Below are 19,046 nucleotides of genomic sequence, written 5' to 3' on the forward strand. Positions count from 1 at the left end.
GCACTAATAGTCTTCTCATATCTCTATAAAAGACCTGGACTAGCTACCCCAAATCTAAATTTGAAAAAAAATATGTGCAGAGGATGTCCTCCAATGTCACCAATTAATCCTGGCAATCTTAAACATTGTTATTAAGAAAATGGAAATATGAGGTATGAATACTAGAAATGAGAGGGTAAAATTATCATTACTTACAAATGATAACTAGTGTGTGGGGGACATCCAAAAGCAACTAAAAACTTATTTTTTTAAAAAAAGGCAAATCCATTAAAATGCTCTTGTAAAAACATTAACATTTAGAAGTATACATAAAAATATAAACAAGCAAACAAACAAACCTAATGATAATAAAAGGAAGATATTTGCAAGACCTTCATTAAAAAAAAAACTTTAAAGAAATCTCTGAACAGAAACATAAAAGACTTGACTAAACATATTTTACTTTCTTTTGCATAAAAAGACTCAGAGTTATAGAAATGTCAAGTCTCCCTAACCTATTAATTCAGCCCTACACAAAATCATCTTTTAACATGATAAAATGACACCAAAGTTGATCTGGAAAAATAAACATACAATAATGAAAACAATCATTCCCTCCCCCTAAAACAGATGAGGAAATACTAGCCCAACTAATAATACTTAACATTTACCAGGTGCTTCACTATATGTGAGGCACTATATTAAGCATTTTAACTATCTCGTTTGCTCATCACAGTCCAAGTTAGAAATATTATCGTCCCAATTTACAGAAACTAAGGCTTGGATAGAAAAGCAACCTGCCCAAGGTCACAGAGCTAATGGTAGAGCCACCATTTGAACCCGGACAACACTCCCCAGAGCTACACCACACTTCCAGACCAATAGAATAGAATAGAGAATCCAGAAAAAGATCCAATTACATTATGGGAATTTAGTGGGAAATAACTAAGAAGTCCTTGGCTAACTGGATCCTTACATCGAAATAAATTCCAGGTTGGTTAAAAAAATTAACCAAAGAAGAGGAGGAGGAAGGAGAGAAGAGAAGCCATAAAAGCTTTGCTTTTTCGAGTAAAGAACACATGGGTAGAAAAGATGTCTGATCTTGGAACGGAGACAGCCTTACAAGCAGGATACAAAACTCAGAATCCATTAAAAAAAATTACGATTAAATTTGACTACATAAAAATGTAAACTTCTGACACAAAAACTACCGTATTTAAAGTCAAAAAACGAACTACAAACATCACATGACAGAGAAAATTTCCTTAAACTTCCAAGGAATTTCTAACAAGTACTAAGAAAAAGAGCACAACCCAAAAGCAAAGGAAATCCAGACGGTGAGTAAACCTGTGAAAGTGTTCAGCCTTATTCAAAGTAAGGAAACACAAATCAAACCAGGAAAGACATTTCTCATTAAACACCTTGGCAAAAACTAAATTAGTAGGTAATATCTGATGTCAATAAAGGTGTAGGGACAAAGCAATTTGATAACCTCTGTCAAGATTTTAAATACACAGTCACTAAACCAGAAGTTCCAGTGCTAGGAATGAATATGTTCTATGAATATTGTACATAAGGATGTTCACTGCATTATTTGGAATGGCAAAAATTCAAAACCTAAAAGTCCATCAGTAAGATCTAGTTAAATAAATTTAAAATCCATCCACAGAATTAAATGCTGTGAGGTTGTTTTTTTAAACTATACATAGGGAAATGAAAACATGCCTAAGATACAAGGGTACTTCAAAAAGCTCATGGAAAGATTCATATTATCTTTTAATTCTATTTCTCCATGAAATTTTTGAAGTACCCTCATACATTAAATGAAACAAGATGCAGAATAGTGTAGGAAAGGTAAAAGTCTATTTGCATATTAAAAAACAAAATGGGGGGGCTAATACATACATGCACAGAAAAATTCTGGGAAGCCACTCAAAAAATCTATTAATAGTGATTGCCTCTGCAGAGTCCAAATGGGAGGTGGAGGGGAGACAGGAAGGGAACTTTATTTTTTATTATTTGAATTTTTCTTTACTATCTTAATTTTTTCCATGCACACGTATAAATTCAACAACTTTTTTTTAATGAACTCAACAAAAAATCATCTCAACTAAAGCACACCGAACAATAAAGACACAAACTTCAAAGTAGTTTTTTTTTTCAAACATTTACTCAACACAAACACCATTTTTTCTTTTTACACAGCAGGATGGTTAGTTTCAAATTAGCTGAGCTATTAGGACTATCAATTGCCATGAAATTAAAAATGATTCTTCATGTCAAACTCAAATAGAAAATGTCATGCAATATATAAATCACTAATAGACCTCTGGTGTAGTCAGCAAGTTTACTATGTTTATTAAAGTCACATAAATGGTTTGACAAAAGTGCACAACAGAATGACATCACTGGTTTGTTATAAATCACAGTGAATTACTAGAACACAGCAATGTAGTTCCTCTTCATGGAGGATTGCAGGATAGGGTGAATATTATAAAGGACAGGATCTTTTCAATAGGTTAGGCCAGTCAGATTTTACTCCCCAACTATGTACCTCTGAAAAGATTGGTTAGGAAAGCTGAGGGGTTTTTTTTTTCTCCCTCATCTTTTCTCCTCTACCAATTACTAAGCAACAACAAAATAAGCCATGCACAAATTTTACAACACCTGGTAAAAAATAGATAAAAAACCTTGTTCACTTCATCACTTGGCAAATTTGCATCTGTGCTCCTTCATTTTCTGAGTAGGCCATTCATCACGATTCGCCCCTAAATGAAAAGCTGTTAATAATTTAGCAATATTCACCCCTGCACACACATCAGGATACACTCCCCATAACCATCAAGTCACTGTCCCTTCCCCACACACTAACACAAATGTACACACCACAAACCTAGGGCGAGGTCACATTTACTCTACAGTTTTAAAAAATTAGTATATCACCACTACTAGTGTAGCATTTATTTCAGATCCGTATTTGGGGGAAGGGATGCTGTATAACCCACCCCATCCAAAGATTTGGGCAAGCCTTCCAGAAATGTGTAAGAAAGCCCTGCAACGTGACATACATAATTAGGAGCTTTCTACTTTCAAGAGATGATACCTAGAACAAAGCTGTGCTTTTTCTGAGTAGGAACGAACACACAGCTTAAAAGCTTCTGGACTAAAAACTTTTCTTAGAGCAAAAGGTAGACTTTTGTTTTCTTTAACCCCTTTTAATGTTATAGTATAGTCAGTGAGAAAAACAGAATAGTCATCTGTGCATTGACACATCTGGCTAGCCTGAAAAGGAACATATAAAATTTTTACAGAAAATCTACCATAAAAACAAGTCCTTTCTACAACTACTCATCAGTTCAACCACTGGCTGCTTCTAAACCAGCAAACTATAATCCAAGGTCCAGCAACACACTTCTTATCCCTTCCCATTTCAAAAAAAGAAATGCTCTGCTCAAATAATCCAAAGGGGTCTTATTCATAAATAGCTGCCTCAACTATTGTGGAAACTAACAGGGTTGCTCCCTTGAAATTTTAATTTTCAAAAACACTTGTCAAATACAGAGTTGGTATTTAGGGAGCTGCTGCCCCAAATCATATTTTACTTCAAATAATGTTATCACACCTAAGTTCTCACAATTACCAATTATTAATCAACTATTAGTATAATGAAATAAAACCCTTCTCAGAAACAAGCAAGACCAAAGCTTGTAGACGGTCTGCTTTTTGGTTTGCTTAAAGTTCCCACAGCAAAGAACCTTTAAAGTAGTTGGGTTGTGGCCTAGTGGGGCAATCCACCTAGAGAAAAAAGCTACTGTTGTCATTGTCAGTTCATATGTAAAAATGTTCCCGCTTCTTTATCAATTAAGGGGATGGATTTGCTGCACACTCCTTGAGTTAAAAATTTACCTAAACTCAAGAGTTTAATTTCACAATTCTATTAAAAGCGCAAAGCCTACTTAAGTTTCACATGACTTGCAAATGAAAGCATCCACCTGGGCCTCTAGTTCTCTAGACTTACATGACAATTTCTGAGCAGGACAGAGAAGTTCTAATTGAATCTGTAAGGCTGTCACCAAAGAGTTACAATTCAAAGCATAATTCTACCAATAATAAACATCGAATGAGAAAAGTGGCTGCAAAGTGTAAACAGCCTAGAGTTCTCAGAGAGCTAAAAATTACCACCTTTCTTACCTACTTATTTTCCTTTAAAAAAAAAAAAAAGTTAAGTTTAGGAAGGGTTTGGTTAAACATATTTTAAAATAAATCTATCAAAAAACAAATTTAAAAAACAGGCATTTAGATCACTTGTTTCAAGAATGGTTTTATACAGGTGTTTCACAATTCACATTCTGATTGATTTTACAAGACAGAATTAGATCCTCAACAAGATAGTGCACAATGTACTACTATACTATAATAAACAACAAAAATCTAGTTACCATTAACACAGTTCATAATGTATTCCACTGTCTTCAAATTATTTCTCCAATTTTGTCGGCATTTCAATCAGCATAGTTTTACTTTCTCCAGCATTCAGTCTTCCCTCTCAAAAACACTGTCATTAAATTTTGATGTCAGAATATGTACATACAATCATTATCTTCACTTTATAAATAAGCAGTGTCATAAACAGTGCTGGTCCTGGGTAGCCAGTGGGATGAAATATGTTTTTAAAACATGCAACATTGTCTGATATTTTAAGTTTTGGTGTTTAAAACTTACATACTTTAATAATGGAACCAACCGAATACCAAGTATCCTAGCTATTCCTCAGACTGTCCAATAAACAGGCATTGCAGTGTGAAAAATAAAGGGTCTGATGTGAGCTGTGGAAAAGGTGTGAATAAACCACCTTAAAGAAATGCATTTTCTCTTTCAGGCCACCAACAGTTGCCGAGAGCAAGGTATAGTATCTCCTTGATTCACACCAGGAGGATCAAGGTCAGTAATTTTCAAATAGGGTACATTCAAATACCTCCCTTTAAGCCATCCAAAAAACCTTCCTTGTAAAATCTCAGGTTGGGAAAATAGAAATCTTTTGCCACAACAGAATTTACCATCAAAACATTCCTAACTGAAGCAAGAAGACACTCAAAGTATAACATAGGAACTGTAAAAAGTATAGAGCATCCTTGGGGGAAAGAGTTTTTGAAATCTCCCCTTACGTCCCCTCCCACCCTTCAAAGTATTTCATTTTGTGGTGTGTCTCTATTTTATTTAAGGCCCTAGGTGCTGATTTTGGCTTGGTCATTGTTTTATACTGATCCAACTGCAATCTTTCTCTTAATACTTTACAAAGCAATATCCATACATAAGATGTTAATTGAAACCTTACAGGTTTTTTTAAGTTTATATCTGATGTTGCTACATCATTATAATGCTCTTCATAAAGGAAAAAAAAGCTGCAGGTCTTCACTTACAGTACCATGCACTATGAGTAGCTAAGGCATTCATTTGGCACTAGAGAGAAAATTACAAATACAGCTAATTTTACTTTCATTATCATTTTTAACATCAATAGAAATAGGTGTGTACCCTTTACTTAAATTTCTGTGCTTAAAAGATAATCACAGAATACTTTTAGTTTGACAGTTTAAATGTTGCTGTTAAAACACAAAAAAATCATCATAAAGACCTCTGTACAGTCTGCTGGAATAAGTGACATCTTGTGGTTGAAAAATTTGCAGCTGTCAGACAGAAATACCTTTTAAGTGGCATTGAGAATTATTTTCATCAAAAACACTTAATGTCCTATACCACACTAATGAATTTTCTACTTATCGCAGACTAAGTAAATAAAGTGAAAAAATTCAAAAATATCCTGGTTCCTTTTCATCTGTCATAAACACCTTATAAGGGAGGCACAAATAATGTCCACTGGAAAAACAGTTTCCAAATTTTAAAAGATACAACACAGGAAGAAAGGGAGAAGAGGACAAAAATAGAACGTATAACTATATTGTGACAATTTGTTTCATAAGAAAACACATCATTCATAATTTTTACATGTCTGTGAGCTGAATCAAATGCAGACTGCTGTAATTTAGACAAATGACATTAAGAGACATTTCGAAGCATTCAAGCCTAAAGGCAAATGTCCATCAATATTCTCTGAAAAGTTGGTTTAAGATTATCACTTTACATATACTACCCAGCATAATGCAACAATTTCAATGGATTTAACTTCATAAATTGGTAACTATTATTAAATTAGCACATTTTTCAGATTAATCTGCAGCTATAATTTTTAAATCCTCCTGATGTTAAAATGTGTTATATCACTCCATGTTAATAATGGAAGAGTGAAAACTATCTACAGCAGTTTGACATGTGCAGTACACCTGGATATCCCATTACTTTTAATGCTCTTTTTTACTTCTTTTTCTTAATGAAATCTTCAAAACTGCTGCATGGATAACATGTGACATAGGCTTAAAAGAAATACTTTTGTAGGCAGCTGTTTTAAAACATTATCAACTTGAAATCATAAATGTCCCTTGTTACACAAACAAAATATTTTATATTCATTCCTTAAAAAAAAAAAAAAAAGAAAATAGGTAAGTGACCAATATCCAAACACCTTAGATTACAGTTACACGTAAACAACGTGGCTTTGATCAAAGTGTGTTTGCAATCAATTACCACATGAGGCAAGAAGACTAGATACAGAACCAAGAAAGAATGGGTTGGGAAGAAGCATAATGGAAAGAAAAGTAGAATTTATGAACACATAATTCTATTGTCTGTAATTAAAGTCCTTTACTTTTTAGCACCACATTAAACAATTTTACATATCCAGTCACTTAATGAAATCCAACAAACTCTTCAAGAGTTCTGGGGATCTGGTCTTGATAGTTAATGTCATTAGCCCGAACTGCTCGGGCAGCCAGGCACTTGAGACTCATCTTCATTTGAGTTTTAAGTAGTATTTCAGATACCCCAGTTGTACTTTTGTCTAGTGGAGTCTTATTTTGTTTATTTGTCATGTCAGTGTGAGCGCCAGCTTCAACTAGGCTAATGATGATAGAGTGCAAGGTCAAAAAATCACTGATGGGCCTGTTGTACTGAACAATTATATGAAGGGCACTGTTTCCCTCATTGTCCACAGCATTCACCTCAGCACCACAGTCCAGCAGGAGCTTTGTGACAAGTGCATTTGGAAAGCTGCAGACATCATTGGTGTGGAAATCATCAACCGGGGTATTCGAATTGACTGCTAGATGCAGCAAGGTGAAACCTTCACGAGTTCTGGGATCAAGGTGAATCAGGTTGTAGATCTGCTTGTTAATTTTGCACTGATCTTCTTCACTACACTGTGTTTTGGTAGAGATACACACTAAATACAGAAAGGTATACAGATTACATTCATAATTGTCCATAGCATTGTGGACATCACCATCTGAAATATTTTTTACTCTGTTCATACTTTGTTCTATTTCCAAAACACTGCATCTCAAAACACATTCTATGTCTGGGGCTTTCACAGTTTCATTCAAATGTATCATCTGTGAGAAAACTTGAGCAAATCTAAGAAGATCCTTGTGGGTGTTCCTGTTACCTTTCTGCCTGAGGTGCAGGGCGTGAAGCCACAATTTGATACACTGTTCAAATTCCATGTTATCCGCATAAACAGCCCCCCTGTAAATGATGGGATGGGAAACATCAATATTGTCAGCACCTAAAATCCGTTCCCGAACTATAAGGCCTTCCATGTGAAGAGCATCTCTGTCTTGCCGAATGGATTCCAATTCCTGAGGATTTCTACATTCAGTTCTATTCCCATAAGCATGGATTGGTGGGAGAACCTCTTTTTCAAGAATATTATCACCATCTTGAAACCTCTCCAACATGGCTAAATACAAATAGTGGTATGTCTTCATGATGTCATAGTTCTCACGGTCATTTGCAAAGGAGGCACCCAAGAGTTCTAAAGCTTCAATCCGACTTCTTCGGTCACAATCAGCATGAGAGAGTAACAGTTCAACAACATCAGCTTTACAGCTTTCGGCAGCGACTTTCAATGGTGTCATTCCATGGCCATTCACTACTATAGCTGCACGCCATTTTATCAGCTCTTTCACAATATCTATGTGCCCAGCTTCAGCTGCAAAGTGCAATGCTGTGGCTCCACAATGTGCTTTAGCATTAGGATCTGCACGTTGTTCTAAAAGATATCTGACCACATCAGTGTGTCCCTTATATGCTGCAATCATTAGGCAGGTGTTGTCATACTTGTTGGCAATGCTGATGTTGGCATTATTTTCCACCAAGTATTTCACAATGTCCAGTCTGCCATCAAAGCATGCTGCCCGCAAGGGAGTGGAGTTAGTTACTGTGGTATGGTTCACGTTGGCTCCATGGCTGACTAGAAGTTTAACCACTTCAAAATGTCCAGCTCCTGCAGCACACCAAAGAGCAGTGGCACCATCAATGACATACCTACACATGAAAAGAATAAACAGTTAGATAATGGAGGCCACGTGCCCTAACATAAGTTTAAGGGATGTATTCATCTGCACTAACCAAGATCTCACTCTCCAGAACATTAATAAAGCATCAATTCTGGTGAAAATATAAACAGGTAATTTCAGTAAAGCACTTTGCGTAGTACTTGCACCTAGTATGAGTTCTGTATTACTAGAGTATATAAACCTAAAAAAAAAAAAAAAAAAAAAACAACCTAAGGAATTACCAACTTTCTACTAGCAAAAGTAAATAAATTTCAGAAAACAAAGAGGAAATATAAGGAGGTTTGTAACTTCTTTACCACCAAGTTGATGCACTGGCTGTTAAGAGCACAGCAAGTTCCTCCTTCCCAGTAACCAACCTCCGGGCAGCACAGTTTCTCTCAATTATGAAAGCCATCCCAATCCCTACATTAACATTGTGTTAGAAATTGCTTTAGGAAGAAAAAATTAAAGCAGATAACTTCCCCTAAGATTATCTAAGCTAATCAAATATCATACTCTACTACAGCAATGAGAATGAAACAATTAAGCTTCCATACAACAATTTGGATAGATCACATAAACATGATGTTGAGAAAATAAGTCAAGTGAACATAGCACATATTGCACGATTATATTTACGTACCTAGCTGTGGTGCTGAAAGTGAAGATACTGGTTACCTTTGCGGGGAGGCAGTGAATGCGAGGAAGTACAAAGGGACTTAAACAAATATATTCACTTTGTAAAATTTTTATATACTTATTTAGTGCATTTTTTCCACATATGCTAACCCCAATTTAAAAGTTTTAAAAATATATATGAGATACTTCAAAAAGTTCATGGAGAGATTTGTATTATCTTTCAATCCTATTCTTCCATGAACTTTTTGACATGCCCTCATATGTATCTGTGTGTATATATAGTGTGTCTATGTATCTTCCTCAACCAAACCATTATGGGAAAAAAAAAAAAATACTAAGAGCAGGTAACTATTAGTACTTTCGGAAAACCAAGCATGTATCTTCCCTGATGTGACTGGTCTTTGTGACTTCATATTCACCACCTACTGGAACATCTGATATGTGCTAAGTTCACTACTCAACGTATAAAATTAGGCTCTTCCTAGGAGTCCAATCTTTCTCACCTTTCCATTTTCAATTTTTCTCCAACCTCAATTTCCCAATTTTTTATCCTATTACCTGGCCATATTATCAGGACCATAAGACATAAAAAGTAGACTTTTGCTGGACTTATTTAGATCTACTATGCTAGAACCAGTAAGTATACTTGGAAGTGTTAAAGAAAAAGGTTGATCAAAGCAATATTCACTACAACAATTAAGTGTAGTACATACCAAAAACCTCACGAATGAGCTTCTCGCTTTACAACCTTATAACACAGGTCAAATTATATCTCTCGTGAAGCAAAAACTACAAAACACTCCTGAGATAAATAAAAGAAAATCTAAATAAATACGAAAACATTCCATGTTCATGGTTTAGAAGACTGAATAGTGTTAAGATGTCAATTCTCCCCCCAAATGATCCATAGATTCAATGTAATCTAAATCAAAATTCCAGCAAGATATGTGTGTGTGCCCATGCAAATGTATACAGAAACTGACAGGACAATTCTAAAAAGTACCTATACAGTGCTGGAGCAATTAGATAATCTGTGTGGAAAAAAATTAACTTTGACTCCTACCTCACACTATGTACAAAAATTGGAGAAGTAGTACAGACCTATGATATGAAAAACAAAACAATAAAAGATTCAAAAAAAAAAAAAAAGATTATCTTAATGACCTTGGGGTCGATCACAATTTCTTAAACAGAATGCAAAAAAGCACTAATTATAAAAGAAAAAAAATTACTTACTGAACTTCATTAAAATAACTTCTATTCATCAAAAAACATTATAAAGAAAGTGAATAAGCAATCACCCACTGGGAGAAGACTTTTGTAATAGATATATGTGACAGATCAGTAAGAAGAAGGCAAACAACACAATTAAAAAATGGGTTAAAGGACTGAAAAAGTATATTTCACAAAAGACATCCAAATGACCAATAAGTATATGAAAAGATGCTCAAGATAATAACTCACCACAGAAATGCAAGTTACAAACAGTAGGTACCAATACTCACCAACCAGAACAGCTAAAATTAACAAGACTGACAGGACAATACTAAGTGTTTGCACAGAATGTGCAGCAACTGAATCTCTCATTGCTAGTGTCAACTGCTGGTAGGAATGTAATTTGGTCCAACCACTTTAGGAAAACTGTTTGGGAATATGGATTAGTTAAACATTTACCTACCCTATGACCCAACAATTCCACTCCTTGATATATACCAAAAAGAAATGAATGGAAATGTCCACCAGGACATATGCAAGAATATTCATAGCACCTTTATTCACAATACTGGAAACAACCAAAATACCCATTAACAAGAAAATGGATAAATAACCTACAATACATTCACACAATGGAATACTACACAGCATTTAAAAACGAAGAAATTACTGATAACCTGCAACTACTTGGATGAATCTCATAGATAATGTGTTAAGCGAAAAAAGCCAGCCAGAGTATACTGTATGATTCTGTTTATAGGAAGTTCAAGTACTAATCTATGGTGACAGAAGTCAGAATAATCATTACTTCTGGTACAGGAAAGGGGGGAATTGACTGAAAAAGGGCACAGGGAAATTTTTAGAATGCTAAAAATGTTCTACATATTGATTCAGAAAGTTATTACATGAATACAAAGATAATAAAAATTCATCATATTGTACATTTAAGATTCATGTGCTTTACTAGATATGTTATACCTTAACTAAAAATAGCTATAACTAAAAACAAAAAATAGAAGCACAACTGACTTTAAATAAAAAGTTTAAATGTACACAAATAACGTATAAAATACTTTCAGTGTGCCAAGCACTGCTTAATATGCTATGTACCTCATTTAATCCTCACAATAACCTCCTACCAATACCCTATGAGGTAGATACTATTATTATGCCCATTTTTCAGATATATAATCAAAAGGTTTACATGAGATTAAAAATACAAAAGTACTCTGAATACTATAAAATGTCGAATGCAAACATCACTCAAACATTTGTTTCAATTTAAAGAACATTTTAACAGACAAGTAGCATTACATCAAACTAACAAGCTTCTGCACAGCAAAGGAAATAGAATGAAGAGAAAACTTACAGAGAGAAAATATTTGTAAACTGTACATCTGAGAGGGGGTTAATATCCAAAATACATAAGAAACTCAAACTGAATAGCAAGAAAACAAAATAACCCAATTAAAACATGGGCAAATGACCTAAAGAGACATTTCTCAAAAGAAGATATACAAATGGCCAACAGGGATATGAAAAATGCCCAACATAACTCTTCCTCACAGAAACACAAATCAAAACCACAATGAGGTATCACCTCACTCCTGTTAGAATGGCTATTATCAAAAAGACAAAAGATGACAAGTGTTGGCAAGGATGTGAAGAAAAGGGAACCCTTGCACACTATTGGTGGGAATGTAAATTAGTACAGCCATTATGGAAAACAGAATGGAGGTTCCTCAAAAAATTAAAAAGAGCACTACCATATGATACAGCCATCCCACTGTGGGGTATACAAGGATACTTCAAAAATTTCGTGGAAAAAGAGAATTAAAAGATAACACTAATCTTTCCATGAACGTTTAAAATTACCCTCATATATCCAAAGGAAATGAGATCTGTATATAAAAAAGATATCTACCCTCCAATGTTTTACTATAGCACTATTCCCAATAACCAAGATATAAAATCAACCTAAGTATCCATCAACAGTTGAATGGATAAAGAAAATGTGGTACTGCCCTCTGTACCTGCAGGTTCTGCACTCACAGATTCAACCAACCATAGATATAAAATTTTCAAAAATAAAAATAAATAAAAAATAACAATACAATAAAAATACTAATAAAAAATACAGTATAACAACTATTTTCATAGTATCTTCATTGTATTAGGTATTATAAGTAATCTAGAGATGATTTAAAGTATACAGGAGGATGTGCACAGGTTATATGCAAATACTATGCCATGTTATATAAGGGACTTGAGCATCTGGGGATTTTGGCATGAGGAGGGGAGGTCCTGGAACCAATCTCCAGTGGATACCAAGAAATGACTGTATACATACACAATGGAATACTATTTAGCCATTAAAAAGAAGGAAATCTTGTTATTTACAACAACATGGATGAATGCGGAGGACATCATACTAAGTGAAATAAGCCAGGCACAGAAAGACAATTAGAAGGAATAGGTTTCAGGGCTACTGTACAGCATGGTGACTATGGTTAATAATGATATATTGCATTCTTGAAAAATGCTAAGAGAATTGATGTTTAAGTGTTCTCAAAAATAACTATATGAAATGCATTTGTTAATTAGCTAGATATAACCTTTCCACGGGTATATATATTTCAAAACACCATGTTGTACACAATAAATACATACAATTTTGTATGTCAATTAAAAAAAGTAAATTAGATGAAAACAAAGAGCATTTTTTCAAATTGATTATTAATATCATCTATCAAAAAACTAATACATCAATTTAACATGTAACATAGTTACATTTACAGTTAGTTATAATGTTTCCTTACACTGGTTTTTAAAATATAAAATTATTATATGACAGGAACATGAATTTAAACTATCTAAAGTTCAAGAAATGTTACATTAAAACAGACACTCACATACAATACCTTTAACTCTAGCAATAACCCTGCAAGATAAGTATTAGCCTCATTTCAAATATGAGAAAAGAGACAAAAAGTGATTAAAATATTTTTGACCTCAAACTTGCCAGAATCTATGATATAAAAGTAAAAATTAAGCTACAAGTATGTATTTCAATTGTTTTTAATAATGAAACTACTTGATCAGTTTCATATTTTTCCTAGTATAGTCTAATTTCCTTTTTTTTCCCCTTGAGTTATATAGTATTATTGACAGGAGCCTCAAAAAAGTTCCTATTTTTATTGAGGCAATTAAAAATTTTAAGATATTTTATGACAAAAAAACTCATTGCAGAATGTTTTATAAAATGACTGGTCCTTCAGAAATATTAGCACTGATGAATTTAGAATTTCTAAATCTAAACAGAAATATTAAACAGATTAAAGGAATTATAATCCTAACACCTACGATATTACTCTGTCTATAAAATCTGGCTAAAACTATCACTATATTTCCTCAAAACAAAATACCAAATGCATTTAACAGAAAATAAAGATATAATAAAATTAATGCAACATTTACTAAGTTCCTACGGGAGGAAGCACTATAAAACAATGATTTTTCTAGACTCAATCCAAAATTTCAATGCAAATCCTCTATTATGTATTTCATCTTAAAATTAAAAAACTATAATCTGATATTCACCTTTTCAAACAAAAAGTATGCCATCAGACGATGGAAACTTTTCACAGTAAGAGATAACACTTCTGATCATAAGGTTAAGATCATATCTACTTCCTGTTCAATTTGAAATAGAAATGCATTTGAAATGGAAATAGAAATTCATTAAATGTAAATGATGAGCACTTTATTTTAACCAAAGTCCTTAAAATCTTTTATCAGATCAGATGGAGTGCCTTGAAATACATATTGCCAATGACTTTCTAAACGAAGTCAAATGACGGCCCCTCATGCCTTTCCTCTACCTGGACATTTAAGTACTAGCACTAACTTTAAAAGTAAGAGCACTCAACACAAAGCCTCAGAATTCTCAGAGGTCCTATTCTTCTCCCCATCCATGTCAGCAAACTTCTTCAATAACAGGTGGTCCCCACAAACTCTGGCACAGAGCAGGAAGGCCCTCAGAACTCAGGCTAGCACAATATTCCACGGTCACCTCCCCTTTGTTCTGTCCCATTTCTTTACCATTCTTAAGAGCTCCCCATTCTCCAACTAAAGGCTCTTCTTTCATTCCCATTCATGTGGCTTTCTTATCCACTCATCTCTATCAATTTTTGTGTTCACATTAAGCCATAAGTAAAATAACCTCAAATGTTACTCCTAAAAATGGAACGAAGACTCCAATATCAATGTGGGGTTTAATCTAGGTGGGTGGTCTCTTCTCTCTTGAGCCTCTATTATGAATCCACTTTAAGTGGATTCATTTTCCTAAGTTTTTAGGTGAGAGATAGACTTTTTTTTTAGTACTTATCTTATTGTCTCTCTCTATCTCTCACATACATGAAACATAACATATCAAACCTATAATTACACGGATACTGTTACATAGGATGAAGCTAAGAAGTGAGACATTCTAAAGATGAATATCAAGTAAAGAACAGACACTTTAAAGAAAAATATTAAATAAACAGCAGGATAGATGGTGAACACTTTGGCCAAAAATCATAAAGATGGTATGCGAATGACTAAAAATTGAAAACACTAATCTACTTCAGCACAAACACAGAACCTGTTAGTCCCCACCTAGCCATGTCTCAAGTGCCAATGAAATCCAGGAAGGGGATTTGGCTAAGAACGTTTCAAAACCCAGCCCCCCAAGGGGTGAGTGAGCTTCATAATGTTAACACCACTCAGGCTAACACTTTCACAATGTCTGAAAATGAGTGCAAAGTGAAATCACATTTGCAAATAACGCTCTCTTTTTCTGATTCTGAAATGCCAAAATGACTGGGATAAACTACAAAATGATCTCACAGAGTGGTGTGAGTAGGCAGAGGGGTGGCTATGAACTTCAATTCTTCTCTTTTATTAATCAATTGTTAAGCTCCTCAAAAGTAGAAACCTTACATTTCCTCTGTATCCTCCACAGAACGTGACACAGGGCTAGGCCCATCACAGGAATTTAATAAATAAAATAAATAATAAGCTGCTTTACATAGCAGCTAATAAATTCAAAATTGTAATATTCCATGAGCTAAACAGATATATACATTCAAGAAGGCTTAGATAAAATCACAAATGGTAGAAGCATCTGAGATTGCAGTTTCACCAGTTTTACTTTTCGTATTTGATACAAGGATCATCAAAATCTGGTCTCCACACTTCTCTCCACTCTCCCACAATCTCTTAATTACTCCAGCTTGAATCTCTTCTTGCAATGGCAATCAAACACTTGCCACTGCAAGTGCACCATGCTTTTTCAAGTCCTACTATTCTTTAAAACCCAGCTCAGGGCTGGCCGGTTAGCTCAGCTGGTTAGAGTACAGTGTTATAACACCAAGGTCAGGAGTTCGGATCCCTGAACTGGCCAGCACCAAAATAAATAAATAAATAAAACCCAGTTCAAACATCTCCTCCTTGGTTCAACCTTCCCTGATTTCCACAGGCAAAGCTGAGCACTTCCTCTCACTCTGTTCTCCCTCAGGAATCCAAAAGATTTCTATAACCCTAAATGGCATGGTATCTGCAATTACTTTTATTTATATATCTATCTATTTCTCTCTCTCCCCCTAGACTGTCAAACTCCACAGTGGGTTATTCGCAGAATACTGGACAAGGTAAGCCACTATATAAGCTCAATGCTACATTTCCAGTCATTTCAGGTTCTTCTAACTGCCACCTAAAAATATCTTTCTCTTTGATAGTTGAGGAAGATAGCAGCAAGCAAAGCCTTTCTAAATTCTTTAAAAAACTACTTGTATTTTCTCTCCCCACCATTCTCCCTTATCCACATAGGCCTCAGCAAGCTCCTTAGCAGCAGTGTTCCCACAGCTTTTATTGCAGAGATTCTTATCTCAATGGATGCCCGTGCCTATACAGCTGGAATGGCGCTGGAGGTTCAGGGGTCATTCTGCTTCACTCCTCCTCTAGGTGCAGGAAAGGCTGTAGAAATGCAGAGAGTTACAGAGAAGATATACAAGCCGATAAGGGAAAGCAAACATGAATCAGGTTGCCATCTTTGGTCAACATGAAAAAAACCATCTCCTTAATGTCTAAGGAGGTAGTACCAGAAATAAGCCACTACCCATGGGCTATCATTTCATTAAAATGTAATGCTCTTAAATATTTTCCTCTCATCCAAAACAGAATAAAGAGCTTTTATTAGTTAAGCTAAAAAAGAATCAATCAAAATTCAACATTTCCATAGTCATCTTAAAGAAGAAATACTTTTTCAATCAGGTTTTGGCCAAGCAGTTTTTAATCACCAAAACTAAAAATATATATTTTTATGCTTAGACCCAATTTACTTCAAAAGAAAATGAAGAAAATGCTAAAATAGCTTATGTACTGGTTAAAAGTCAACAAAAACAAATGCAATCAATGAAGCAAAATCTTTATGCAGCTGTATTCTGTACATTTTATAATCCTCCAGCACAGAAAAGAGGATAACGACAAACCTGACAATTCTGTTTTCATTATCATGCCCAAAAATATGTACAGTTAAACTCAAAAGGCAAATTTTAACTATGACAATATGAATTTTTGAACTCCCCACCTCGAATAACAGTAATGATCAAGCTTCCCCACAATATCACAGGGTAAGATGTGATTTGACAATAGCATCATCTCCTACACCAAGTCCAGTGCCATTTTCATAGCCAACATATCCACCCCGAGCAATGTGGAAGAGTCAGAATCATGTCTTGAGATGTCTGGCTGCGTGACAATCTCTCGAGAGGCTGCAGCTGCTGCTGGTTCTAGGGGTTTGTTTTGATAATAAGGCCCCAGCAACCTGGTGAGGGCTTTATCTGAGGGCTTGAAGGAGAGGGAGCTGGGTGGCCAAATAACTCATCAGAGATCTTCAGTGTTAATTGCTGACCTCGTTAATTTCTGATCTCGATTACAGCGCCAGGACTAATAAAGATAAACCTGGAAAGGCAGCCACCTCCTTCACACTGCTTGTTCAGACTATCTAGTAGAGAAGACTATTAGATCTCAAGGCCAAGGGTGAGACTATCGAGCAAATAAGGGGTGGGGGCCAAAAAGGATGGGCAGCAAAACATGGGATGGAGTATTAGCCGTGGAAGATCAAGTGGGCATTAGTGGGGCAGGAGGAGGTACGAAAAACGAGAAGTGAGTACCTACAAGAGAAAGTGAGGGACGAAAGAACCCGTGAATTGGTGGGTCCACGCGCGCGTAGGAGAGGAGGCTGGAGTTGGAATGTACCTACCCGTCGAAGCGGACGGTGCCAGTCTGCTGAGTCTGCACCCGGTAATGTTCTAACAGCAAGCGCACCACCTTGGCGTGCCCATTGCGGGCTGCGATGATGAGGGGCGTGGAGCGCTGACCTCCCTGCTGGCTGACATAGCCAAGTAGATAGCGGATGTCGCTTTCAGACCGGTTGAGAAGCAAGGCGGCCAGAGTCAGTACCTTGCCCTCGCTGGCCGCCTTGTACACATAGCCAGCCAGGCCTTCCATGGCCGCCGCCAACTCCAGCACCCGTTTGGTCGCCACCGCTGCTGCTGCCTTGCGCCCCCGGAGGCCGCGTTCGCCAGCGCTTCAAACCTGGGCCCGCACAGCCCATTCAATAGGGCGCCGCCGCCGCCGCCGCGCCCAGGCAGCAGCGCGGCCCAGAGAGGGCGGGGACGCAGATGTGGCCGACTGCCGCGGGGGCACGTCCGCGACCCAGCCTGGGCAGGGAGGAGGGCGCTCAGGGCCGCCCCCAAGGCCCTAGGCGCCCGCTCTGGGCCGAGGGGATCTCCATGGCGGTCGCCACCCCGGGCCTCGGGCCGGACCCCTCCTTCCTGCAGGCTGCGACAGGCGCGTGCCCGAGCTACGGGTCGCCGGCGGAGTCCCGCGAGGGCCGCGCGCGCCTCAAATGGCCGAGGATGGGCGCGTCTCACCCGCCCCGGCAGCCACGGCCTAAGGCCTCAAGTGCCTTCGCCTCTGCTCTCCGCCGTCCCTGGCTGGAGGAAACCTGCAGGCCCTCGCCCACTGAAGCTCAGAAGTACTGGGAGCCGTCGATGGCTGCGGAGCGACGCGGAACGCTCCCGCAGGAGCAGCGCCGGAACTTGAGGCGAGCAGGAAGGCTAGCCTCCGCAGACGGGGAAGGGCGGGGGAGGGTGGGAGCGGGAGGGACGTTCAGTGGGTGTCTCCTCCAAAGCCGACCGGCGGGCAAACGAGGCCGTGATGGAGAAAGGTTCTGCTGCGCGGAGTTGGCCCATCCCCAACTCAGACCCGCACGTCCTCAGTGCCCTTGACGCCTGGAGCCTCTTCGTCCCCACACGGCCCTGGGGGTCTCTAGCCAGGGAGAGGGGGCGAAGTGAGGGCGCTGAACTGGGGAGTTAGGGGGTCCACTCCATTTGACCACAGACGGTGCGGACCCCTCTGGGGGCCCAGGGGGAGTGTTGCGTGCACCCAGAGGGTCCATTTTAGGAAAAGTGCGGCGGTTCTGGGCCAACGAAATATGGGGGCGGGAGAGCCGCAGTAGCGGGCCCTGAGAAGGGCCTGGAAGTCCGGTCTGCCCTCCCTGAAGAGGGGGTTAAGTGTGTGAAAAAGATGGGGAGCGAAGGGGAACTGCTCCTGGGGTGGAAAGGGCCTAGCCATCCTGGGAAGGAAGGCTAGTTCCATGTGGAAACAGAGCAGGACTAATCCTGAGCCGGCAGAATCTCCGTTTTCTCACATACC

The 19,046-nt window shown here is 37.5% G+C and overlaps 1 protein-coding gene across 1 annotated transcript; it reads right to left on the minus strand.

The window, feature by feature from the left end:
- Positions 1-4,284: 4,284 nt before the first annotated feature.
- Positions 4,285-18,452, minus strand: FEM1B (fem-1 homolog B). Its single transcript, XM_063089494.1, has 2 exons — positions 17,590-18,452; positions 4,285-8,418 (listed from the first exon to the last, which is right to left on the minus strand). The coding sequence occupies exons 1-2, from the start codon at positions 17,835-17,837 to the stop codon at positions 6,783-6,785; spliced, it is 1,884 nt and encodes a 627-aa protein (XP_062945564.1). The 5' UTR covers positions 17,838-18,452; the 3' UTR covers positions 4,285-6,782.
- Between the last annotated feature and the right edge of the window lie 594 nt (positions 18,453-19,046).

The sequence above is a fragment of the Cynocephalus volans genome, chromosome 3, assembly GCF_027409185.1.
Source record: "Cynocephalus volans isolate mCynVol1 chromosome 3, mCynVol1.pri, whole genome shotgun sequence".
Classification (NCBI taxonomy): Eukaryota; Metazoa; Chordata; class Mammalia; order Dermoptera; family Cynocephalidae; genus Cynocephalus; species Cynocephalus volans.

Excerpts from the sequence above, each read along its gene's own strand:
- FEM1B (XM_063089494.1), bottom strand. The coding sequence starts at position 17,837 with ATGGAAGGCCTGGCTGGCTATGTGTACAAGGCGGCCAGCGAGGGCAAG. Across the intron at positions 8,419-17,589 it reads GGCACCGTCCGCTTCGACGG|GTATGTCATTGATGGTGCCA; the intron begins GTAGGTACATTC and ends TTTCATGTGTAG.